General features: G+C 38.1%; 1 protein-coding gene across 19 annotated transcripts in view; it reads left to right on the top strand.

Annotated features, from left to right (window-relative positions):
* The window catches only part of TMCC1 (transmembrane and coiled-coil domain family 1), a 244,635-nt gene that overhangs the window by 77,534 nt on the left and 140,400 nt on the right, over positions 1-26,701 (top strand). Inside the window, exon 1 of one of the 19 annotated variants that reach the window (XM_054482219.2) lies at positions 21,783-22,443. The exons of the other annotated variants lie outside the window; for them this stretch is intronic. Within the exon in view, the coding sequence (XP_054338194.1) occupies positions 22,405-22,443 (39 nt within the window). The 5' untranslated portion in view covers positions 21,783-22,404. Of the gene's footprint in view, positions 1-21,782; positions 22,444-26,701 lie in introns of those variants that run through there. 19 annotated transcript variants of the gene reach the window in all.

Raw genomic sequence — 26,701 nt, 5'->3', positions numbered from 1 at the left:
CCTGGCCTTGTCTTTTCTTTGTGCTAGAAACATTTGAATTATTATCTTCTATAATCACCCTACTGATCTATCAAACATTAGGTCTTATTTCTTCTATTTCTTCTGTCAGACCCCGTTTATTTGTACCCATTAATCAACCTCTCTCCTTCTCTCCCTCTCCCTTACCTTTCCCAGCCTTTGGTAACCACTAGTCTACTCTTTATTTTCATGAGATCCACTATTTTTTAGCTCCCACATATGAGTGAGAACATGTGATATTTATCTTGCTTGGCTTATTTCACTTAACAAAATGAGCTCCATTTCCATCCATGTTGCTGCAAATGAAAGGATTTCATTCTTCTTTATGGCTTTATAATATTTCATTGTGTTTGTATACCACATTTTCTTTATTCATTTGTCCACTGATGGGCAGTTACATTGATTCCATGTTTTGGCTATTGTGAATAGCGCTTGCAAATAAACATGGCAATGCAGATGTCTGTTTGATATCTTGATTTCTTTTCTTTTGGCTATATACCCAGTAGTAGAATTCCTGGGTCATACGGTAGTTCTATTGTTGATTTTTAAAGGAACCTCCGTAAAGGTTTCCATAGTGGCTGTACTAATTTACATTTCTACCAACAGTATACATCCCCTTTCTCCACATCCTCCCCAGCATGTTATTCCCTGTCTTTTTGATAAAAGCCATTCTAACTGGGGTGATGTGATGTCTCATTGTGGTTTTGATCTGCATTTCTCTGATGATTAGTGATATTGAGCATTTTTTCATATACTTGTTGGCCATTTGTGTGCCATCTTTTGAGAAATGACTATTCAGATCTTTTGCCCATTATAAAATTGAATTTGTTTTGCTATTGAGTTGTTTTGAGTTCCTTATGTATTCTGGTTATTAATCCCTTGTCAGATGGATAGTTTGTAAATATTGTCTCCCATTCTGTGGATTGTCTTTTCACTTTGTTGATTGTTTCCTTTGCTGTGCAGAAGCTTTTTAGCATGATGTGATCCCATTTGTCTGTTTTTGCTTTGGTTGCCTGTGCTTTTGAGGTCTTACACTGAAAATCCTTGTCCAGACCAATGTCCTGTAGCATTTCCCCAATGATTTCTTCTAGTAGTTTCATAGTTTCCAGTCTTAGATTTAAGTCTTTAATCCATTTTGATTTGATTTTTGTATATGTTCAGAGATAGGGGTGTAGTTCCATTCTTCTGCAGGTGGTTGTCCATTTTCCCCAGCACCATTTATTAAAGAGACTGTTCTTACCCCATTGTATATTCTTGGTGCCTTTGTTGAAAATGGGTTGGCTATAAATGTGTTGATTTACATCTGGGTTTTCCATTCTGTTCCATTGGTCTGTGTGTTTTTATGCCAGTACCGTGCTAATATGTTTACTATTGCTTTATAGTATGTTTTGAAGTCAGGTAGTGTGATGCCTCCCATTTTGTTCTTTTTGCTCAGGATTTCTTTGGCTATTCAATGTCTTCTGTGGTTCCATATAAATTTAAGAGTTTTTTCTGTTGCTGTGAATGTTACTCATTTCTAGCTTTATTCCATTGTGGTCAGAAAAATTAGTATGATTTATTTTTTTTTTTAATTGTTGAGATTTGTTTAAGATATGGTCTCTTCTGGAGAATGTTCCCTTGTGGTGATGAAAAGAATGTGTATTCTGCAGCAGTTGGGTGAAGTGTTCTATAAATGTCAATTAGGCCTATTAAGTGTAGTGTCTGCTTTAACTTTGGTGTCTTTTTGTTGATTTTCTGTCTGGATGATCTGTCCATTATTGAGAATGAGGTGCTGACTTTCTTTACTAGTATTGTATTACAGTCTATCAGTCTATCTCTCCCTTTAGATCTACTAATGTTTGCCTCATGTACTTGGGAGCTGTGATGTTGGACACATAGATACTTATAATTGTTACATTGGCTTCCTGAATTGACCAGTTTATCTTTATATAGTGACCTACTTTGTCTCTTCCTATAGTCTCTGATTTGTAATCTATTTTATCTGATGTAAGTATAGTTACTCCTACTCTTTTTTGTTTTCCAGTTGCATAGACTATATTTTCCCCACCCCTTCACTTTCAGTCTATGTGTATCTTTGTAGGAGAAGTGGGTTCCTTGTAGGCAGCATATAGGTGGGTCTTATTTCTTTGTCCATTCAGCCACTTTATGCCTTTTAATTGGAGAATTGAGTCCGTTTACATTCAGTGTTATCTTTGATAAGTAAGGGCTTAATACTGCCATTTTATTGCATATTCTGGTTGTTTTGTAACTCCTCTTTTCATCCCTTTTTTACTGTTGTCTTTGTGGTTAAGTGATTTTCTCTGGTAGTATGTTTTAATTCACTGCTTTTTATTTTTAGTGAATCTGTTACAGGTTTTTGCATTTTGGTTACCATGAGGCTTACAACAAACAAAACAAGTTATTTTAAAGAGATGACAACTTATGTTAGATCACAAAGAAAAGATGAGAAACGAAGATTCTGTCACTTTAAATAGCAATTCACCAGATGAATACTTAAAATTAAAACACTGCAGGAAAATTAGCCTGTGAGTGAAGATCTGGCTCAGGAGTACACTGGGAAATTGTTTGGCATCTTATCTAAACCTTACGCTCAGGTCTTCTCCTAATGTCTTTAGAAATTTCATGGTTTCTGATTGTCAAGCCATTTCCACATAGGAAATGCAAGCCTATAACTCAACTCTTTGGGAGAATAAATATATAAATAGTTATTCCAACAGTGGACTTTTATCACTTACTCTGCTTTATTATACCAAAAAAAAAAAAAAAATAAGGGAAAAGAACTTAAGGACAAGTTTAGAATGGATGAACAATTAAAGTGTTTGTTATCACAGATGACTTAGTAAATACATTTTCAAATTGTTAAATTTCTTCTAACATATATAAGTACTATTTCCTTAAGAATAATCTCTTCTTCAGTAGAAATGGAATAGCTTCATCTTTTTTTTTTTTTTAACTTTTATTTTAGGTTCAGGAATGCATGGGTAGGTTTGTTTAACAGGTAAACTGCATGTTGCAGGGGTTTGTTGTACAAATTATTTCATTACCCAGGTAATAAGGATAGTACCCAATAGGTAGTTTTTGGATCCTCACCCTCCTCCCACTCTCCACCCTCAAGTAGGCCCTGGTGTCTGTTGTTCCCTTCTTTGTGTCCATACTAAATATTTAACTCCCTCTTGAAAGTGAGAACATGAGGTATATGGTTTTCTGTTCCTCTGTTAGTTTGTGTAGGATAATGGCCTCCAGCTCCGTAAGGACATGATCTCACTATTTTTTATTGCTGCATAGTATTCTGTGGTGTACATGTACCACATTTTTTTTATCCAGTCTACCATTGATGAGCATTTAGGATGATTCCATGTCTTTGCTGTTGTGAATAGTGCTGCAGTGAACATACATGTGCATGTGTCTTTGTGGAATAATTATTTATATTCCTTTGGGAATATACATAATAGGATTGCTGGGTTAAATGGTAATTCTGTTTTAAGTTATTTGAGAAATCGCCAGACTGCTTTCCATAATGGCTGAACTAATTTACATTCCCACCAGCAGCGTGTAAGTGTTCTCTTTTCTCCACAACCTCACCAGCATCTGTTGTTTTTTGACTTTTTAATAATAGACATTCTGACTGGTGTGAGATGGTATCTTATTGTGGTTTAGATTTGCATTTCTCTAATGATTAGTGATGTTGAGTATTTTTTCATAAGCCTGTTGCTGCATGAATGTTATCTTTTGAAAAGTGTCCGTTCATGTCCTTTGCCCACTTTTTAATGAGGGTTGTCTGATTTAAGTTCCTTATAGATTCTGAATATTAGACCTTTATCGGATGTATAGTTTGCAAGTATTTTCAAGTATTTTCTTCCCTTCTGTAGGCTGTTTACTCTTTGATATTTCCTTCTGTTGTGCAGAAACTCTTTAGTTTCATTGGGTCCCATTTGTTAATTTTTGGTTTTGTTGCAATCGCTTTTGGCATCTTTGTTATGAAGTCTTTGCCAGGTCCTATGTCCAGATGGTATTTCCTAGGTTATCTTCAAAGGTTTTTATAGTTTTTCATTTTAGATTTAAGTCTTAAATATGCCTCATCTTTTTAAGCTTAAAATTATCTCACCTTAAAAACAATAACCTTAGTGTCTCTACCTTTTCTTTTTTGGGGGGAGGTGGGGTATTTGTTTTGTGAAATCCAGCAAGTGAAGATAAACCAGCAATAAATTTATAGCTTCTTCAATAAAATATCTTGAACAGGGGTATTAAAAGTGAAATCTCAGTACCAGAGATTTGATTTGAGTATTGTGGATGTGATTGTTGTCCTACAGAGTACCAGCTTGAGTTTCTTTGTTGTAGTTGTGGTGTTCTTCTTTCCTCTTTTACATAATGCCCTGTTTTTTTCTCATTGGCTTTTTTTTTTTTTTTTTTTTTTTTTTTTGAGACAGCGTCTCGCTCTGTTGCCTAGGCTGGAGTGCAGTGTTGCACTGCAACCTCCACCTCCCAGGTTCAAGTGATTCTTCTGCCTCAGCCTCCCGAGAATCTGGGATTACAGGTGTGTGCCACCACGTCTAGCTAATTTTTGTATATTTAGCAGAGATGGAGTTTCACTGTGTTGGCCAGGCTGATCTTGATTTCCTGATCTCAGGTGATTTGCCCGCCTTGGCCTCCCAAAGTGCTGGGATTATAGGCATGAGCCACCACGCCCAGCCATTTCTCATTGTTAACACAAAGGTAAAAGCCCTTCTGTAGTAATGAATCTAAGAGTATTGAATAGTAAGAATCACCAAAACTTGATTTCTTTCTTTTTTTTTTTTTATTGAGGCAGAGTCTTGCTCTGTCACCCAGGCTGGAGTGCAGTGGCACAACCTGGGCTCCCTGCAACCTCCACCTACTGGGTTCAAGTGATTCTCCTTCCTGAGCCTCCCAAGTAGCTGGGATTACAGGCGCATGCCACCACGCCCAGCTAGTTTTTGTATTTTTAGTAGAGACAGGGTTTCACCATGTTGGCCAGGCTGGGCTCGAACCCCTGACCTCAGGTGATCTGCCCACCTCAGCCTCCCAAAGTGCTGGGATTACAGGCATGAGCCACTGCTCCTGGCCCAAAACTTGATTTCTTTTTTAAAAAAATGCATAGTCTTGCATTTATTGAAGATTTGCTGAGAAAATTCCCATCTCAGGATCACTTTTCTCAAATGGTTGGACACAGTGGCTCATGCCCCTAATCCCAGCACTTTGGGAGGCTGATGTAGGAGGATCACTTGAGCCAGGAGTTCAAGACCAGCCTGGGCAACATAGTGAGACCTCTGTCTCTACAAGAAATTTAAAAAAAAAATAGCCAGGTGTGGTGGCATACACCTGTAGTCCACGCTACTTGGGAGGCTGAGGCAGGAGGATCACTTGAGGCCAAGAGTTGAGGTTACAGGGAGTTATTGACTGTGCCACTGCAATCCAGTCTGGGCAACAGAGTGACATCCTATCTCTAAAAAATTAAAAATAAATAAAAAATATGTAAAATGAATGGCCATGAAAGTGAGCATCCTAATTCTGATCTATTTGTTTCTGAGCATTTCTTTATAAGCTTAACAGTGGAATAGTGCATCAGAGTAACTGATCAATATAACCTTCCCCATGTGGATGCTCTGAGGAATACGCTTTAGAATTTTAGTGATATAGAAGCTTATTAGAAGAACATACACAGTCTTAGGGAGCATACTCTTGGTTTATTAATTTAAAAAACTCATATGTTAAGCAGCTGTGCAAATGCACATTTAAATAACCATTTTACCATAGGATGGGACTAGAATACCTTAAACATTGTTTTCTGCCTTAAGCTCACCACAGGCTTTCCAATAATATTAAACTTGTTTCAACAATTGTAGATGTTCAAGACACAGCCATACATTCTTCTAGGTGAAAGAACAGTATCCAGGTTTTCTGCTCCATAGAATCGTTGTTTTCTATAAAAATGCAAAAAACCTGAAGGAAACAATTTACCTAATTTTGTTGTTGTAAATGTGATTGCTTATGAGTTGAAACATTGCTTTGATAAGCTTCCTTCCATATTCGTTGGTGTCATACATTGTCTTTATAATATATAATTTGTGATGAGTTACATACACCATAGAATCAAATTCAGTTTAAGCAGATAAATACTTGTGAGATTAACATATTCTTCTTAGGAATGTTTGCCCATTGAGCCTTAAGATATAGGGTGAACTTGCTTAAGTTTCTGTGCATAAAGATAAAATGCAAGCTGTTTTCTATTGTCAGAAGTTTAGCTTTATGAAAATGGGTATAAAGGTTTTGTGATCCGATTATAATTCAGGAGGATTTAGGCCACAGTATAAATTACCTGTTTTGGTTCTGCGTACTAGTATGTGATATATGTATCTTAATTTTTGCTTAGTTTTGTTTTGTTTTTTTGGGAGACAGTGCCTCTCACTCTGTTGCCCAGTAGTGCAATCTTGGCTCACTGCAACCCCTGCCTCCCGGGTTTAAGTGATTCTCCCACCTCAGACTCCCTAGTAGCTGGGACTACACGTGCCTGCCACCATGCCCAGGTAATTTTTGTATGTTTTTGTAGAAATGGGGTTTCACCATGTTGCCCAGGCTGGTCTCGAACTTCTGAGCTCAAGCCATCCACCCGCCTTGGCCTCCCAAAGTGCTAGGATTACAGGTGTGTGCTACCGCATCCAGCCTGATTTTTGCTCATAGTTCTGTATCACTATCTTTTGTTGCCTTAGGGTGCAGAGATGTGTGGATTAGTACAGAAATTCAAGACAAGTTTGACTTTCACATGTTGTTTTCATCGTTATGAGGATTTGTAGCTCTAATGTTTTTCTACATAAAATCAGTAAAACTAAATAAAATCAGGGTCCTTATTTAGATGAGTAACTTGCTTTGTCACATCAAGATGAAATGTACTGTTTTAGTGGGATTTACCTAAAAAGAGGTAAAAAAAGAATTGACTACTACTGAAACCGGGAAAATTGTTTGCAAAATGCATTAATGTTCAGTGTGGAAAATACCAAAAGCCATTCTTTTTTGTAGGATTTCAGTACTTTAACTAAATATTTTTCTATAAATACTGTCTTTACCTCTCTCTCTCTTCTTTTGCACCCTGGAGATTTTTTTTTTCTTCCTGTCAGTTTGTATCTCTTATCATTTACTGTCTGTGGCTTCACAATACTGTATTGTTACAATACCATTTAAAAAATTACAGCTGGAAGCTCTGAAATGCATCCTGACAAAGGAAGGCTGAATTGTGTGGCTTTAGGCCAACAGTAAGCTACAGGAACAAATGAAATTAAGAAGTTAATATTATTTCAGATATGTGTTTGTGTCCTTAGTCTTACAGAGAATTATTAAAACCAGGAATTTAAAAGTCATATCTGCTTTCCAACACTAGGAGTATGAAACATTTTACTTGCTTGTGAATCTACTATTTTAAATGTTATTTTTTGTGAACAAGTTTCTGTAGATTTATTTGATATAATCTTCCAGAATTTTTTTTTTTTTTTTTTTTTTTTGAGGTGGAGTCTCAGTCTGTTGCCTAGGCTGGAGTGCAGTGGCGCGATCTCAGCTCACTGCAAGCTCCGCCTCCTGGGTTCACACCATTCTCCTGCCTCAGCCTCCCGAGTAGCTGGGACTACAGGTGCCCACCACCACACCCAGCTAACTTTTTGTATTTTTAGTAGAGATGCGGTTTCACTGTGTTAGCCAGGATGGTTAGCCAGGTCAGGATCTCCTGACCTCGTGATCTGGGATTACAGGTGTGAGCCACTGCTCCTGGCCTAATCTTCCAGGTTTTTTAAGCTCTCAGGAACAAGTTTTTTTTTTTTTTTTTTTTTTTTCCAGCATATGTAACCCAAGTAAAATTTATTTTAACTTTTTGGTCTTTTAATTTTTTATTCTGAAATTTATCTAAATATTTTCTAAATAACATGCTTATGCTGCTAATTTTTTTTCTGTTTTGGATATCTTGACTTCCTTTAATGAAAATGATCATGTAGCTTTCTTATTATCTTGTTCCTATCCATATCTTATTAAAATTTTAGTTATATTTCAATATGCTGCTTACATTATGCCAATGTAAATATATTTACAACTTGAGCTTTGTAGTATAATATGATTATACTTCCCTTTTTATACACTTTTTTGCTGTCTCTGGAGTTAATTGCTTTAATTTTTATTGTTTATAACTGTCATTGGGTTCTCTCCAAATTCTCAAAGAACTGTAAATCTTTCATTATTTTCTTTTTTTTAAATTTTAATATTATTATTATTATTATTATTTGAGATGGAGTCTTGTTCTGTTGCACAGGCTGGAGTTCAGTGGCGTGATCTTGGCTTATTGCAACCTCCACCTCCTGGGTTCAAGCTATTCTCTTGCCTCAGCCTCCCGAGTAGCTGGGATTACAGGTGCACACCACCATACCCACTAAATTTTGCATTTTTAGTGGAGACGAGGTTTCACCATGTTGGCCAGGCTGATCTCAAACTCCTGACCTCAGGTGATCTGCCTGCATTGGCCTCCCGAAGTGCTGGGATTACAGGCGTGAGCCATCATGCCCGGCCTTATTTATATATATTTTTTAGACAGGGTCTTGCTCTGTCACCCAGGCTGGAGTGCCGTAGCACAGTCGCAGCTCACTACAGCCTTGACCCCCCACCCCTGACCCCAGTTTCAAGCGATCCTCCCAAAATCTGTCAATATTTTCAAAACAGCATTTACTCTTCTCAGTTTCAGCTTTTCTTGGAGATATACTTCTGGAAGCTCTCACTTTTCCTCTAGTCTGAATTGACTACTCTCCATGAGTGTTGCACGTCTTTTGTTCTGGGACTCCTTAATCTATTAATAAATAACATTCTTTGATTCCTTGATTTCATATCCTCTTTTTGGTTTATTCCTTTCTTTTCTTGAAATGTACACTCTATGAGCCTTATAGAATAAGGGTACATGGAAGATAATTTTTCAGAAATTATGCCCATTCCAAAATTTATTTTACCTTTATACTTTAATGGTAGTTTGGCTGAGTACTGAATTTTAGGTTGGAAATAAATTGCCCATGTATTCTTGTATTGTTAGCTTTTAGCTTCCAGTATTGACAAAAAATCTGGTGCCATTCTGATTCTTGACCCTCTTGGTATCACCTGTTTTTCTCTCTAGAATTTCAAAAAAAACCTCTTCTCTTTGTCTCTGTTGTCCTGAAGTTGTACAATGATGGGCCTTGGTGTGGGTCATCTTGGCAGCCCAAGACATAGGACTCGGAAGTACCCAGCAGACTCAGAAGTATGCAGCCTTAGGAGTCTTTCAATCTGGAAAATTTATGAGTCCTTTCAATCTGGAAAACTCAAAGACTGGATCTGGAAACACTGGTTTTAAAAAACTTCTTTCAATATTTTTATATTCTGTATTTTATATTTTATTGTGTAATATTTTATTCATATAAAATAAACATATAAGCTATGACACATAGTAATACACTACCTGTGAACAAGCCACACAACATAAAAATGGGAACATTACCATTGCCGTGCTTTTTTAACTCTTTACAGTTCTCCTCCTGTCCTAAATTATGTATTTCAGTACCTGGACTTCTAAAAGAAGAATTACTACAAATGTTTGTTGACCCTAAACAACTATTGTTTAGTTTTGCCTGCTTGGGGGCTTTGTAAAATGATACCATAGCTTATATAGTCTTTTAGAGCTTGCTTTTTAGGCAAAAATAGGTTTCTAAGATTGATCCATGTTATCACATATAGCTGTATTCATATTATTTATTTAATTTCCTCCTCCACATATATATATATCTTTTTCTTAGCTGTTAGCTCTCCTGACTTACCGTTTAGTGGTTTTTTTTCTTTTGTTCTTTCTTATTTTCTGTCTTTTGTTCTAATTTCTGGTAGATTTCCTTAAAGTTTATTTTCCAATCCTTTCACTAAATATTTTATTTCTGGTATTATGTTTTTAATTTCCTGAGTGCTTCTTTTTCTTGTCTATGAATGCTGCTTTTTTGTAGCATGCTTTTCTTGTTTTATATATTTGTTTTCTTTTGTCTCTGAGGATATTTTCTTTTGCTTCTTGTAATATGTCTGTCTTCTGAGTTTCTTCTCCACTAGGTGTTTTAGTTTCTGTCTTTTATGTTAAAGACTTTTCTCAAGTGGCTGGTCAACCATGGCTTCCTTCTCCTATTTGAGAGAGGCATTAAAATTGTATGGGAAACCCTGTGAGGACAGAGACTAGTTTATTGCAAGGCCCTTCAGTTATCAGTATCTATAGGTCTTTTCTCCAGTTTTCCCTGAGAAATTGTTCAAACCTTTGCCTTTGGAAATGGGTGGATGATGGTGGTGGTAATTAGTCTGGGTGCCTGTGTTCCTTAAGACGAGGTGGAAGAGGACTGAAATTCTCATCTGTTGGCTTAGTCTCTCTGTCCTCAGAATGATGATCTGTTTTTCACCTTTCATAATTTTATTGGAATCTTTTATCTATTGCTGCCTCCTCTCCAGTTCTCTTTGCCTGTGTAGGTTTATGCCTTTTATTATTCAATTTTAGTAGAGAGCCAAGATAACTCTGTTCAACCCTCCACGTTTAATCCATGCTTCCCAAACTTGTATTAGAATAGAACTTTAAGGGGTTTTGATACAGTCTTGCCCACTAAACTCTTCTTTGTCCCTAAATAAATCACTAGGAATCTCACTTCTATGACACTGTAGGCCAATTAAAAGAAAATGACACTTACGTTACTTACGTTTTGTTATTGAGTAAACAGAATTTGAGACAGAAAGTAGCTACCAAAGTGATTTTGCTATATAATTGTTTTTTGGGTTTTTCGTTTGTTTGTTTGTTTGTTTGTTTGTTTGTTTTTGAAGAGACAGGGTCTTACTCTGTGGCCCAGGCTGGAGTGCAGTGGTGAGATCATAGTTGCTACAGTCTTAAACTCCTGGGCTCAAGCAGTTCTCACCTCAGCCTCCCAAATGGCTGGGACTACAGGGTGCCACCACACCCAGCTATTATTTTTATTGTTTTTTTGTAGAGATGGAGTCTCGCTATGTGGCCCAGTCTGGTCTCAAACTCCTAACCTCAAGCAATCCTCCTGCCTCAGCCTCCCAAAGTATTGGGATTACAGGAGTGGGCCACCCAGTCCAGCCAGAAATGTTCTTTTAATTGTTATAATTAGAAACAAACGGATTCTAGTCTTTGTCTTCTCTACTTCAAAACAGTAGTTCCCTATATTTCAACAGACTGTGTATGTGCTGAACAAAATGATTAACCTGGATTAAAATCTTTCCTTTTCATTGGTCTACAGTGTCACAGACAGAATAATCTTTTAAATGTGACCAGGTGCAATGGCTCACACCTGTAATCCCAGCACTTTTGGGAGGCCAAGGTAGGCAGATTGTTTGAGCCCAGGAGTTCGATACCAGCCTGGGCAACATGGCAAAACCCTATCTCTACAAAAATACGAAACAATAGCCAGGCTTGGTGGCCTGTGCCCACGATCTCAGCTACTTGGGAGGCTGAAGTGGGAGGATTTCCTGAGCCCAGGAGGTTGAGGCTGCAGAGAACTGAGATTGTATCACTGTACTCCAACCTGGGTGACAGAGCAACACCCTGTCTCCAAAAAAAAAAAAAAAAAAGATGACTTTCAATATTAAGGCTTAATTTTAATATGGTGAAGGAAACCTGGCTTAAGGTATATAACTCCAGCCTGGTTTTTAGTATGTCTTATATTTAAATATTACTTTGAACCATGTGGAATTGCAAATATTGGAGCAGTTTTTGGCTCACAAAAGTGCTGATTTTATATGATGCACCATAATGAAGTACCATAACAGTTTAGTTAAAAGATTCTCCTGTCCAATATAGGAATTCATTCTGTAGCATTCTTGGAAACATTCTGGTAGGAGAAAAGGGTGAGGTAAAATGGGGATTTTTCATATCAAGTAAGGGGGAGAGTTGAGGTCCCCATTGAGTACAGCCAGTAGGTCCTAGAGCTGCATTAGGGTTCCTGTGGTGTGCTATGAGCTCTATGCTACTGAGGCTGAAGGCTGTAAATTCCTTGATGTGACAATTAGATATACAGTGCCCACAAATTTGAATACTACCACATACTCTCCAAATACCTGGCTGACAAGCTATGGACCTCTATAGGATTTCAGCAAATTTCAATTTAGCCAAAATAGTATTACTTAATTTTGTTTACTCTGTGTATAATTTTCCTATGTGTTTCCTTAGGTTAGTAGTTGAACTTCAAAATGATAATAAAACTGTCCTGGGGTTTAAAACATTGTAAAAATAAAATATGCAACAACAATAGCCAAAGGGGTCAGGGGAGGCCTAATGGAGGTAAATTGTTTTAAAGGCCTTGTATTATTTGGATTTGGCTAAGGTGGACTGTAAGTTAAGAACGTATGATATAATTTGCAGGGTAACCACTCAAAGAATAGCACAAAAAATGTGATTATGTTATATCATCTTTCTTTTGGTTAGTATTTGCATGGTATTATATTTTCCATCAGGCGAGTTAGACTTTAAGGCAAGAAGTATTACCAAAGATAAAGAATGACATTTTATAAGGCTAAAATGGTCTCTTAATAGGAAGACTTAATTCTAAACAACTTTCCCTTGTTGCTTGGTTTGCTAACCATTCGTGTGATCTTTGGGGCTTTTATTTTTACCAGTGTTCTCATTTTTCACTGCTATAGATGTTTTTGTAGTCTATAAGAGAAGAGTTGTTTGTTTCTCTGACTAAGGTAATATTCATGTTCAGCGTGCTCTGGGCATTGCAAATGATTGCAAGGAATACCACTTGAGAACAAAACCTTAGACATATAATTATTTCATTTAGTGTTCTAATTATTTTAATGTAATTATTGTCCTTTTTAAGATGCTAAGTATGAGAGATGGAATTTAGACGAGAACTAAGAAATTGTATTTCTTAATTATATTTTAAAATAATTATTTTTTAACATTGTGTGATTATGAGTAATAAGGTATTAAAAAGAAATCAAAAGAGTAGATATTTGTTCATTTATAAGGATTCTTGGCAGTAAGCCTTTTGTGTTTGTTTGTGTTCTGGGTCTTTAAAGCCTTGTATTGAGGTGTCAAAACTTTTCTGGAAAAAGTCATCTGTTGAATTCCATGCTTAAAGGCAAGAAAAGGAAAGCGAGGTTTAAGGAAACAAAATTCAGAGTGCCAAATCAAAGGGCATACATGAAAATAGAAATGCAATTAGTATCGCTTTTTTTATTGTGGTAAAAACACATAACAAATGTACCATCTGAACCACATTGAAGTATACAGTGCTATAGTGTTAAGTGTATTGATGTTATCATGAAACAGATTTCCAAAACTTTTTCATCTTTCAAGCCTGAAACTCTAAACCCATTAAATAGTAACTCTTCCTTTCCTTCTACCCTCCCCTCACTCTCTGTTCTGCTTTTATTTCTTTGAGTTTCACTAGATACCTCATATAAGTGGAATCATAAGGTATTTGTCTTTTTGTGATTGGCTTATTTCATTTAGCCTAATGTCCTCAAGGTTCATTCATGTTGTTGCATGTAATAGAATTTTCTTTCTTTTTAAGGGTGAATAATGTTTCATTTTGTGTGTTGAGAGGGTAGGACCTTTAAAACATGATTATGTCATGAGGGCTCTGCCCTCGTGAATGGATTAATGACATTACCATGGGAGTGGGTTCCTGATTAAAGAATTCGGCTCCTTTCTCTCACTCTTGTGTATGCTCTCTTGCCCTTATGTCTTTTGCCATGGGATGTTGGAGCAAGAAGTCCCTCATCAGTAGTGAGCCCATCAACCTTGGATTTCCCAACCTCCAGAACTGTAAATAAATTTCTTTTTAAATTACCCAGTCTTTGGTATTCTGTTATAGCAACACAAAGTGGACTAAAACAGAAGATTAGGGAGACTTTCCTCTTTGTACAGTTTTGTCAAATGCCAAGGTGGCATAAATTGGAATAGTGTGTCCTGAATCTTATTAGAGATTCCTCATGGTTGCTCTATGCTATGCCGTGTAGGGAGAGAGGGGCACAAACCGGTGTGTGACATGCCACAAGTTTTCCTCCTCCTTTCACAGGAATACTGTCTTGGTTACAATGGCCTAGGTGCTATTGCTTCACAGCTAGTCTCTATAGTTTTGTTTTTTAAGAGATGGGGTTTCACTCTGTCACCCAGGCTGGAGTGCAGTGGCACTATCATAGCTCACTGTAACCCCAAATTTCTGGGATCAAGTGATCCTCCTGCCTCAGCCTTCCAAGTAGCTGGGACTACAGTGGTCTCTATAGTTCTTACAGTGGTATTGTAGTTTACATATTGTTTTAAACTCAATATCTCTGGGGGAAAGAAGGCCTGTGTTTCCTAGTTCACCATCTTGTTGATAGTATACTTTCAAGTATCACTTTTTGAAGTATAAATGTTGCCAGATAATTTATTTGTTTTTGTACAATGTGTAAATAAAAGGGAATCATAGGTGTAATATTTTGGACTTGAGTAAGACATTTGTTTTTGTCCTTTGTGAGGCCCATGTCTACAAACAGAAAAATTCAAAGCATTGATAACCCAACTTTAGAGTTTATGCAATCTTATGTTGGAGTGTAGAAATAAGGTAATAGAATAGTTACATATTAATCCCAAGACAAGACTATGTATTGTCTTAAGATTTTCCTGGCATTCACAAATATTTATTAAATGTCTGCTCTATGTAAGGTAGTGTACAGTTGAGATACATAAAGTATAAGATGCAATCCTTCAAAGTGCTCATTTTAACTTGAAATCTCTGATGCCGGAAACACTAAATAACACTACTTGGTACAGGAGCCATATAGAACATATAAATGTACAAGAACTGTCACTGTATATGATCAGTTGTCCAGAAACTGCTGTGAGTTAAGAAGTAGAAACGACATGAAGTGGACTGATCTTGCTTCTAGAGAAAATGAATTTGGGCCAGATCTTGAGTGTAGGATCATATGTTAGCATCTACCCTAGAGAACAACTCACAAATGCAAAAACAGGCATGGGCCGGGCGCGGTGGTTCACGCCTGTAATCCCAGCAACTTTTGGAGGCCAAGGTGGGTGGGTCACAAGGTCAGGAGTTTGAGGCCAGCCTGGCCAACAAAATACAAAAATTAGCCAGGCGTGGTACATGCCTGTAATCCCAGCTACTCAGGAGGCTGAAGCAAGAGAATTGCTTTAACCTGGGAGGCAGAGGTTGCAGTGACCCGAGATTGTGCCACTGCATTCCAGCCTGGGTGACAGGGCAAGACTCCGTCTCGGGAAAACAAAAACAAACAAACAAAAAAAACAAAAACAGGCGTGTACTGGCAGAAATGTGGAAGTAACCTAAATGGTCATCAAGAGAATGGCTAAGTAAATTGTTCTGTTTATACTGTAGAGTACTGTGTGGCAGTTAAAATAATGTAGGATATATGTACTGACAAAAATTTCTGAGTAAATTGTTGGATTTTTTAAAAAAAGGAGGTCATAGATAATATGGGTAGTATGATACTGGTTGGATTAAAAAAAACCAAACTAGGCCGGGCATGGTGGCTCACGCCTGTAATCCTAGCACTTTGGGAGGCCAAGGCAGGCGGATCCCAAGGTCAGGAGATTGAGACCATCCTGGCTAACACGGTAAAACTCTGTCTCTACTAAAAATACAAAAAATCAGCTGGGCATGGTGGCGGGCGCCTGTTGTCCCTGCTGCTCTGGAGGCTGAGGCAGGAGAATGGCATGAACCTGGGAGGCGGAGCTTGCAGTGAGCCGAGATCGCGCCACTGCACTCCAGCCTGGGCAAGTGAGACTCCGTCTCAAAAAAAAAAAAAAAAGAAAGTAGTGTGAGATGTGCGGAGAGGGAAAACATATCAGCACATGAAATACCTTGTAACTATATCATTTGTATAATTTGCTACGTGTTCTTTGCAACATAGTGAAAAATAATCATGTCTGATGCTTAGTAGGCACATAATAGTAATGGAATGAATGGCTGTATATTTAGAGAGCCATGCTGAAAGGTTAAATAGCAAAATATGACTACTTGGAGAATAATGTTAAATTGTCAAGGAGAGTAGTGTTATATGAATACTCAGATGGAGGGATATATAGAAAATGAGAAAAGCGACAGAAGGAACTTAGAGATTTTAAAAATAGCTTTGTCTAAAGATTAAAAATTAAAGTTCTAAGTAACTTCCTAGGAAGATATACAAGACCACAATGAGATGCCATGACACCTCTACCAGAATGAATCCAATTAAAAAAAAAAAAATCAAGAGTTGGCAAGGATGTAGAGCAACTGGAACTTCCATACATTATTGTAAGAGTGTAAACTAGTACAACCACAGTGAAAACCGTTTAATAATACCTGCTAAAATGTAAATCTTACTCTGTCCTTTAGGATTTCCATTTTTAGGCTATATATACCCAAGAAAAATATGCTATATGAGCTCCAAAACAATCTGTGATAATTTTATAGCAGATTTATAATAGAGAAAAAATAGATACAGCATAGATCCAAAAGTAGAATGGATAAATTGTGGCATTATTCATACACTGGCATATACTATAAAGTAATAATAAAGAACTGTTACACACAACTACATGGATGGATTGCAAACACATGATGAGCAAAATAAACCACACACAAGATTCCTTTATATGAAATACAAAAACAAGCAAAGTTAATTTATGATAGAAGTCAATTACAGTTACCTATTGGGGAAACAGCAATGAAGACATTAGGAACCTTCTGGGGCAGCAAATATTCTATATCTTGATATGGACATAGATGTTTTATATCTTTATATGTTTATGGCTGTGAGTGTGTGTATATATATTTAACAGTGAATGTGTTTATGTACATACACATATACACAAAATAAATTTGTGTATAGGTATGAAATTTCAAGACATCTTCACAGGGAATCTAATAGAAAATGTTTCTGAGACAGAGTCTCGCTCTGTCACCCAGGCTAGAGTGCAGTGGCATGATCTCAGCTCGCTGCAAGCTCCGCCTCCCGGGTTCATGCCATTCTCTTGCCTCAGCCTCCCGAGCAGCTGGGACCACAGGCACCCACCACCACGCCTGGCCAATTTTTTTGTATTTTTAGTAGAGATGAGGTTTCACCATTTTAGCCAGGATGGTCTCGATCTCCTGATCTTGTGATCCGCCCGCCTCGGCCTCCCAAAGTGCTGGGACTACAGGCGTGAGCCACCGTGCCCAGCCCCAGAAAATGTTTTTAAAGTAAGGACATGTTAGGAAAATTAACATCTTGATCATAACCTTGCTAAGAGAGGATAGAGGAGCATATGGAAATGCCATCTCTGAAAAATACCATTACAGAATAGGCAACAACCTTGGGTTAGTTGGATACAAGGAACTGGGCCAAATAGCCTCTTGAAACTACTTTCTGCTGCTCCCTTCTTACCGTCTTTTCTTCCTTTCATGCATTTACTGCAGGTAACGCATGATATGAGTTTTTTTAGGAAAAAGAAATGTGGAGCCCAAAACATTGCTAATATAGAAGGAATCAGGCTTAATTTAGCATTTTCAAAGAGCCATGTCCAAGTCATCCAAATAAAGACCTTATTTGGCAAGGTTAGCTGCCCTTTAAATCAACCCTCACAAGTTAAGGAATTGTATATGGTACTCAAATTTTTGATCACTAACATCTTTTAACTTCTTACTACCTAACAAATTCCTCTACTTTCATGGTTATTTATATTGACAGTTGCATGGGCTTTTGTAAATAACTACATAAATTACTTAATCTGTTCTTCAGGTGGATATAATAAAATATGCTATCTGTATTGTTATTTATTGTGGGATTGCCAAAAGAATCTCATTTAAGGGGCCTAGAATGCCACAGAAAACCCTAAAACTGGCAGCATTGTTGCCTAAACATTTTGAAAATAGATTTCTTCTCTCCTTGCTTTAAATGTAGACAGTAACTAAAAGAATAATAATTTCTGAAAGAGAGAGACTATTACTTTGTTATTTGTTAATGAGCTATTCCCATTTGGGCAGTTTGTAGGAAAATAGTTAACAAGTCTGTGCAATTTAGAATGGAGAAATTACTGAATTTTGTTACTATTTATGTTTCCATTTCATTAGTAGAAAACATTCTGAGCACTTCTTTAGGCTGAAAGCAGGTTGCCTTGTTAGTGAGGGAAATTAAGTTTCACTTACCACTTGTTTCACACCCCTGTCTCCTTTCCTTTTTTTTTTTTTTTGATAGAAAGAATCTTTTAGTAATGATTTGGGATTCTAGTTGCTTGTATCAATCAGAAACACTGTGTGTTTAAGACAGTGTGTCATTCTGTAAGGCACTTCATTATTTCCACATCAGTATTTCAAGAATCCTTCTTACATTCCTAGGAGATAATTTCAGAATACTGTTTCACTATCTCTGCGAGAAAAATGGAGGTACTGGTACTCTTACCATTCAAAAACCAAAAAGGCGGCCGGGCATGGTGGCTCATGCCTATAATCCCAGCACTTTGGGAGGCTGAGCGGGCGGATCACCTGAGGTCAGGAGTTCGAAACCAGCCTGACCAACATGGTGAAACCCCGTGTCTACTAAACATACAAAAATTAGCTGGGCATGGTGGCAGGCGCCTGTAATCCCAGCTACTCGGGAGGCTGAGGCAGGAGAATTGCTTGAACCCAGGAGGCAGAGGTTGCAGTGAGCTGAGACCGTGCCATTGCACTCCAGCCTGGGGGACAAGAGCGAGACTTCGTCTCAAAAAAAAAAAAAAAAAAAGGCACACAGCTCGGGTGCTCTGTCAACCTACTTTCCACTTGGAATTAAATTTAAACAGCTTAAATGTTAGGTTATATTGTGTTCTCTGAACCTTGGTATGAAGGAGTCTTTACTTTTGGTTATAGGTGTTCATCTAAAAGCTTTTTAGCTTTGGAAGTTTACAAAAAATACACTTAGATATGTTCAACCTTCTTTTTGCTTAAGGTTTTTAAGAGTAAAAGATTTGTTTGTTTGTTTTGTTTTGAGACAGGGTCTCTCTGTCGCCCAGGCTGGAGTGCAGTGGCATGATCTTGGCTCACTGCAGCTTCCGCCTCCCATACTTGACTGATCCTCCCACTCCAGCCTCCTGAGTAGCTGGGACCACCTACTCATGCCACCATGCCCAGCTAATTTTTTGTGGGTTTTTTGTAGAGACGGTGTTTCACCATGTTGCCCAGGCTACTCTCGAATTTCTGAGCTCAAGCAATCTGCCTGCCTCGGCCTCCCAAAGTGCAGGGATTACAGGCATAAGCACACATGCCCAGCCTAAACGTTTTATATATACACTTTGGTTAGGTAATTTTTTTTTTTTTGGAGACTTGGCAGCCTATTATTTGTTTGAATTTGATGCATCTTCTCTGCTCTTCCTGAGATATTATGAAATACATGTTTTTTTGTTTGTTTGTTAGAGACGGAGTGTCGCTCTGTCGCCCAGGCTGGAGTGCGGTGGCGTGATCTTGGCTCACTGCAAGCTCCGCCTCCCGGGTTCATGCCGTTCTCCTGCCTCAGCCTCCTGAGTAGCTGGGACTACAGGTGCCTGCCACCACACCCGGCTAATTTTTTGTATTTTTAGTAGAGATGGGGTTTCACCGTGTTAGCCAGGATGGTCTCGATCTCCTGACCTTGTGATCCACCCACCTCAGCCTCCCAAAGTGCTGGGATTACAGGCGTGAGCCACCACGCCTGGCCTATGTGTGTTATTTTTTAGGTAAAATTTTAGATCCTATTTGGTGATAATTGGATACTGATAGTGTATGATATGAGCATAGTTGAGAATAATCATTGCATAGAAACCTGTCTTTTCAAATTCATTTTTTTGTGTTTCTTACCTGAAGAAAAAAGTTACAAACACTACGATTTTCTCAAAATAATATTGACGTTTTATTTAGTTTTTATTTTTAGAGATAGGATCTCACTCTGTTGCACAGACTGGAGCATCATGCCTCACTGCAGCATCAAATTCCTGGACTCAGGCTATCCTGCCACCTCAGTCTCCCAAGTAGTTAGGACTCCTGAGTAGTAGTTAGGTAGCACATGCTACCAAACCTAGCTAATTTTTTTATTCTATTTTTTGTAGAGACAGGGTCTACCTTTGTTGCCCAGGCTGGTCTTGAACTCCTGGTGTCAAGTGATCCTCCTGTCTTAGCCTCCCAAAGCATTGGGATTACAGGTATGAGCCACTGAACCTGGCCATTTTGAGATTTTAGAGAGAGAAATTACTACTTATTTGAAGAGTTGGGATACTACAGTAGTCTTCCCTTATCCACAGGAGATATGTTCCATGACCCCCAGTGGATGCCTGAAACTGAAGATAGTACTGAACCCTATATATACAATCACGTGTCATTTAACAATGGGATACCTTCTGAGAAATGCATTGTTAGGTGATTTCATCATTGTGAGAACATCGTAGAGTGTCCTTACATAAATCTAGATAGCATAACCTACTACACACCTCGGCTATATGGTATAGCCTGTTGCTCCTAGACTACAAACCTGTATAGCATGTTACTGTACTAAATACTGTAGGCAATTTTAATACAATGGTATGTATTAGTGTATCTAAACATAGCTAAACATAGAAAAGGTATAATAAAAATACAGTATTATAATCTTATGGGACCACTGTCATATATGCGGCTCGTTGTTAACTGAAATGTCATGTGGGTTACGACTGTACTGTGTTTTTTCCTATACACATATCTGTGATACAGTTTAATTCAGAAATTAGGCATAGTAAGATGTTAACGGTAACAATAAAATAGAACAATTATAACAATAGGCCAGCACCACTCCTCTTGTGCTTTGTGATCATTATTAAGTAAAATAAGGGTTATTTGAATACAACATTACCATACTGCAACAGTTGATCTGATGACCAAATCGCTTACTCAATGACTAGCGGGTGGTAGCCAGGGCTGGATATGCTGGACAAAGGGATGATTCACATCCCAGGTAGGATGGCATGAGATTTTATCATGCTACTCAGAACAGCATGCAATTTAAAACTTCTGAATGAATTGTTTTTTTGGAATTTTCCATTTAAATATTTTTGGATTGCAGTTGACTGTGGGAACAAACTGTAGGTAAGGGAGGATTATTGTAATACAAATTTTATAGGGTTGTTTTGAGAAATCAATAGGATAATAAATGTGAACTGCCTAACATAGTGACTGCACATAGTAGGTTCATTCCAACAAAGGCTTTAAATGTAGCATATGACGTAACTTTGCTCACAGGAAATTGAGAGACACTGGAACAGGGGAAAAAATATACAAATGAGTTCTGCCCTAATCAGTACTACATTCATTCAGAAGTAATGAACAATTCCAAGAGGAGCACATAGACTGGAAAGTTTCATTAAATGAAATGTTATCCTCACAGTGGTTGTCCGGAAGCAGACCCAAACAGAGGAAGAGTGGCAAAGGTGGGAATATTTTTATCTTTGGAACTGCTCTTATGGTTATTTTTCATACCTCTTTACCTGCATTGATTCACTCTGAGCTGTTCCTTTTGTTTTGTGTGTAGATTTTTAAAAATTACTTTATTCCAACAAGAGAGGGCAATTACCTCAGGAGGCCACTTTAATGTGTTTAACTTTGGCACAAGTTGAAGTCACCGTCGGAGTATGCCTCTCAGCACCTGACATTCCTTCCTGAGGCAGGACCCCTCCCTGTGAATAAGAGGAAAGACTTGGCCAATTATGCTAGACAAAGCCGCACAGCTGCTGAGCCCAGCTGGGAGGAGTTTCCTTCTTGAGCAGGGAGCTGGTACAGCCAGGGGCTTGCTTTTCACCACCTCCTTTTTTTCACACTGCCTCACCTTAAAGGATTACCTAAGGTGGCGGTAGAGAAGGGTGCGTTGCTGTCTGCAGTGGACACTCTCTGCCGCCGGGAGGGCTGGAAGAGGGGAGGAATTGGTGCAGTTGCCCGTCTCCTACTTGGAGCAGATGCTGTCTGACCCCAGCACACCACTCCTCCTCCCACAGGGACCGGAACATCAGGTCTGTCCCCTGGAGTTTCAGGTAGCACCACAGCGGCATCCTCGCCTACTGGTCTGGTGGAAAGGGAAGGGGTGGTCCTTGTGTCTGGACCCCTCACAGCTGACTCACAGGAAGTGCTAGAAGAGCTTGGCACTGGGCGCAGCGGCTTCAGGATTACTGCCCCACCCGCCCTGCCCTCTCCCACGTAGGTTTTGCAGTATCTCTTGATAGAACAATGAAGGCTTTCCAAGTTTGCTAAGACTCCCAGGGAAATTCTTTGCACTTCTCTGGCAGTCTTCAAAATGTTCTGCTACCGACTTTCCCAAGAAGCTGTTATTTAAAAAACCCTTCGTGGATTGCTTTGTCTGAAGATCCTCTGGGTGATCATGGTTCAGCGCTTTAGCCTCAGGAGGCAGCTATCCAAGGTGGGTTGGTAGTTTTGTATGTTTGTGGAGGGGAAACTCTCACTTGCTTCAGCATGGTTCCTTTTTCTCTGGAACTGTTCTGTCAAGCCTGCCGTCCTCCAGCGCTAAGGAGGGGCTGAGGGAGGAAGCACTGCCTTTTGTTCTTTTATCTGACAGGCACAAAGCTTGAAGGCTGACTGCACTGGCAACCCCAGATTGTGTTCCCCTAAAACTGCAGCTGTCATCTGAATTTGGGCAAAGTTGTAGTTTGCTCCTGAGATAGAATTTCCAGAAGGGTGTGTGTGAAAGAGATAATTGTGGGTTGAAAGTGTATATTTAATAAGCAATTAATCTATCAGCTTATGGACCAAGAGGAGAAAGCCTTCTTCTCTGTGGAATCAGTGCTTTCATACATTTCACTATTAAACTGAGAAAAACTACCACAAAATAGTTCAATGAGCAAGACTTGCACAAAAATGTTAAAATGAGTGGTTGTGTTGAGAAACTTGAATACTTAATGAAGTATATGAAAAGCAGTTACAGAGAGGCTCACAAAGCAGTTTTTACAGAGTTCTGACTGAAAATCAGGTTCCATGTGTGCAGCTTTTGGGGAAAAGTTTTTTTTAACCTGAGAAAATCATACTTAAAATAGTAAAAAGGTGAAGCACTCATTTGAGAGGAGATGGTGATTTATGAAATCCACTCTGCCTGTAGCCAGCCCTCCTTGACCCAGTCATTTAGTGCAGAAACTAATATGGAAAGAGGTGTGGTAAGAGTTGAGCTTTATTTCAAAACCCATTGTGTTCTTTAAAAGCTCCATTTAAAAAATGTAGCAGTTGGTGGCTCAGTTGTGTCACAGTTCATTCCCTGAATACAGAAGCTTAAACAAATAGTAAATCTGTAGGCATTCTTCACTGCCTTGGCTGTTAATCAGAATTGTTAGATCCTGAAATGTGTTGTGATTTTCAGGGAAAACCTTTAGTTCCCTCACAGGTGACCCCAGTGTAGAGTGTGTGCACTGATGCAGAAATGAGCAGAGTGCTTGCTTCCATCCCTGTGTCACATATGCATAGCTTTTCTTGGGACTTCTAAGGCTAACGGGATTTTTAGGAGTATTAAAATATATTTAACTTGCTCCCTTCCCCCCTGCTCCATTGTGTGTGTGTGTGTGTGTGTGTGTGTGTGTGTGTGTGTGTTTGAAGGCCTCCACATTTCTCTTACACAATAAAAAGAATCATTTTTGTTGCTCTTTCAATGTCCTCCAGCGCTTGTATTTTCATATATATAGTACATTTAAAAAGCAGATGGGTAGATTATCAGGGTAGTGACATTCCTGCATAAGAGTGTCTGATAGTTGAGAGCCAGGTGATAATTTTCTAATTAGAAGGTAACTATATTATGGATATTTTGCTGCCAATACTTCTCTCCCAATATTTTTTAAACTTTACCCTCTTCACTCTATACTATGTATATGATTTACAAAAAGTACACTTTTGAAGGAATGGGATGCATCCTCTCTTTAGGTACATTACATAAAAACACTCAAAGATGTAGCCTTTTTGCATTACTGGTACCCTTATTGCTCATTTGAATGTGATTTATGGATCCTATAATGGATGATCTAGACCAAATCTAAGGAAATTTGTTGTCTATCAAATTTATTGTTCTATCAGAGTAATGAACTGAAAAAATATTTTTAATTATTTCAGTCTGTAAGGTACTTAAATATGAAGGAGAAACCGAATAGTTATGTTAGTGAGTTTAAAAGACAAACTTAGCAAATGGATCAGCGTGGTCAACATAGTGAAACCTCATCTCTACTAAAAATATAAAAATAAACCAGGCATGGTGGTGCGTGCCTGTGGTCCCAGCTACTTGGGAGGCTGATGCAGGAGAATCGCTTGAACCCAGGAGGCAGAGGCTGCAGTGAGCTGAGATCGTGCCACTGCACTCCAGCCTGGGTGACAGAGTGAGACTCCGTCTTAAAAAAAAAAAAAAGAAAAAGAAAATCAGCAAATGCATCGTGCCTCTATTTGTCTTTTCAGCTAAATCCATAGGTTACCTGAGAGCCAGGGACCTGCCATACCCCAGTTTATGGTATTTCTGGCACATATTGAGCACTCAAAATGAAATTGTTTTTTCATATATATATACATATATATATACACACATATATATACACATACGTATATATACACATATATACGTATACATATATATACATATATATATACACACACTTGAACTGCAGCAATTTCAGATGTTTCCGACTTTAGTAACAAGCATTTTTGCTAATAAGTAATTTTCCACAGGAGTAGAGTTGTCTTAAGATCTGAATTTTAAAAACAATTTCTTATTTTAACAAAAAGAAAGTACTGATGTGACCATCTTTAAATTTCTTTAATTTCTCTTGGAAATTTTCTGAAAGAAGATATAAACGTTTGCAGTAATTTTAAGCCTAATACCCACTTTAGATGCTTTTTATATTAAGGTTGATAGTCATGCTTACTTACACTGGTTATTTTCCTTAGAATATTCAAATGGTTGTTGTAGGCTGGTAGATGTTCACATCTGAGTTAAGAAAAAAGGAAGTAAATTAAGATTTAGGTGAAGTAAAAAACATTCCATTTTAAGAAAGATGCTCACCTATTCTCTTTGACTGGATCTCAGTTATGTGATTCGCAGAAAAGTTCTCAATTTTCCTTGCCATTTTAGATCATTTTCTTCCTTTATAGTTATCTTACATGTGACTTCAAAAATACTTATTAAGGAAACCTTTTTCTTCCTGCCCCATGTCTCCTGCGTGAGCCATCCAAAATAGTCTAGAACCTGTCAATGTGGATATTTCATTTAATTCTTGAGTTAGATAGTATCAGCTTGTTTTTTATCATTAAAAGAAACTGAGTTTCAGAGAAGTTAAGTCATTTGGGCAAGATCAACAGGAAGTCGAGTCAAATGTAGGTCTAACAAGCAAACCCATTCTGTTTCCCCATACCAACTGCCTCCCTAAATTTCTGGCGTGTCTGGCCAGGCGTGGTGGCTCATGCCTGTAATCCCAGCACTTTGGGAGGCCAAGATGGGTAGATCACGAGGTCAGGAGATTGAGACCATCCTGGCTAACACGGTGAAACCCCATCTCTACTAAAAATACAAAAAATTAGCCGGACGTGGTGGCAGGTGCTTGTAGTCCCACCTACTCGGGAGGCTGAGGCAGGAGAATGGTGTGAACCCGGGAGGCGGAGCTTGCAGTGAGCCAAGATTGCACCACTGCACTCCAGCCTGGGCGACAGCGCGAGACTCCGTCTCAAAAAAAAAAAAAAAAAAATTTATGGCGTGTCAATCATTCTCTCTATCATGGTCTCCGATGTTTTTCTATGTTTATCTACGATAGAAAACAATAAACAAACTTGTGTAACTTGGGTAACTTCCTTAGAGCAGCCCTTTCCTATAGAGCTGAAGTATGTGTCCAATAGAGTTTGAACTTAGCAGTCAAACTTGATAAAATATTTCCCATAATTAAATTTGTTTTCTTTGGCCAGAGAGGTGTTGATTTGAGTAAGATCATTGATTTAATAAAGCCATATTAAATATGGAGTAATTAGATGTAAGTTGAAACTTACCTGCATGCAGTTGTGAAACTTTAAATTGCACTGCCTTTTAAAGAACTTCTATTAAGGAGAAAAATTTACTCTTGAGTTTCTATAATAATGTTTAAGGATGAAATACCATGAGTTAGACATTCTTTAGAAAATCCTTCTTAAATTACTCTGGCCTGCACTCTGATCAGAGGAAACTATTCCCTAAAATCTTTTATGGGTAGCAGAAAATCAGTTTTTTCTAAAGTATGATAAAGGGTAGGGGAGCTTTGAGAAAAATTGTAAATATTATCTCAGTAAAATATTATACCCTTTTATTTTACTTTTGAATGGTAATTATTTTCACAGTTCAAAATTTTAAATTACATAACTAATATCTTAGCTTCTGGCTGTGTCATTTCGTGTAGTTCATACCCCTATCTCTGTAGGTAACCAGTTTCTTATTTATCGCACCGTTTGTGCATATGTAAGCAAATATGAACATTTATTTTCTGACCATTCTAACATGAAAGATAAATGACATACAGATTGTTCTAAGATAGTAACTCAAACTTTAATTTTCCAGATATGGATCTGAATAGTTAGCTCAGTTTGGAGTTCACATTCATTTTCATGTTTTCATGCGAGACTTACTTACTTTAGGGTAGAGGTAGCCTCACAGCACCCACTTTCTATATTAAAAA

Source organism: Pongo pygmaeus, chromosome 2 (assembly GCF_028885625.2).
Source record: "Pongo pygmaeus isolate AG05252 chromosome 2, NHGRI_mPonPyg2-v2.0_pri, whole genome shotgun sequence".
NCBI classification, from domain to species: Eukaryota; Metazoa; Chordata; class Mammalia; order Primates; family Hominidae; genus Pongo; species Pongo pygmaeus.
This window is presented reverse-complemented; position numbering and strand designations above follow the sequence as displayed.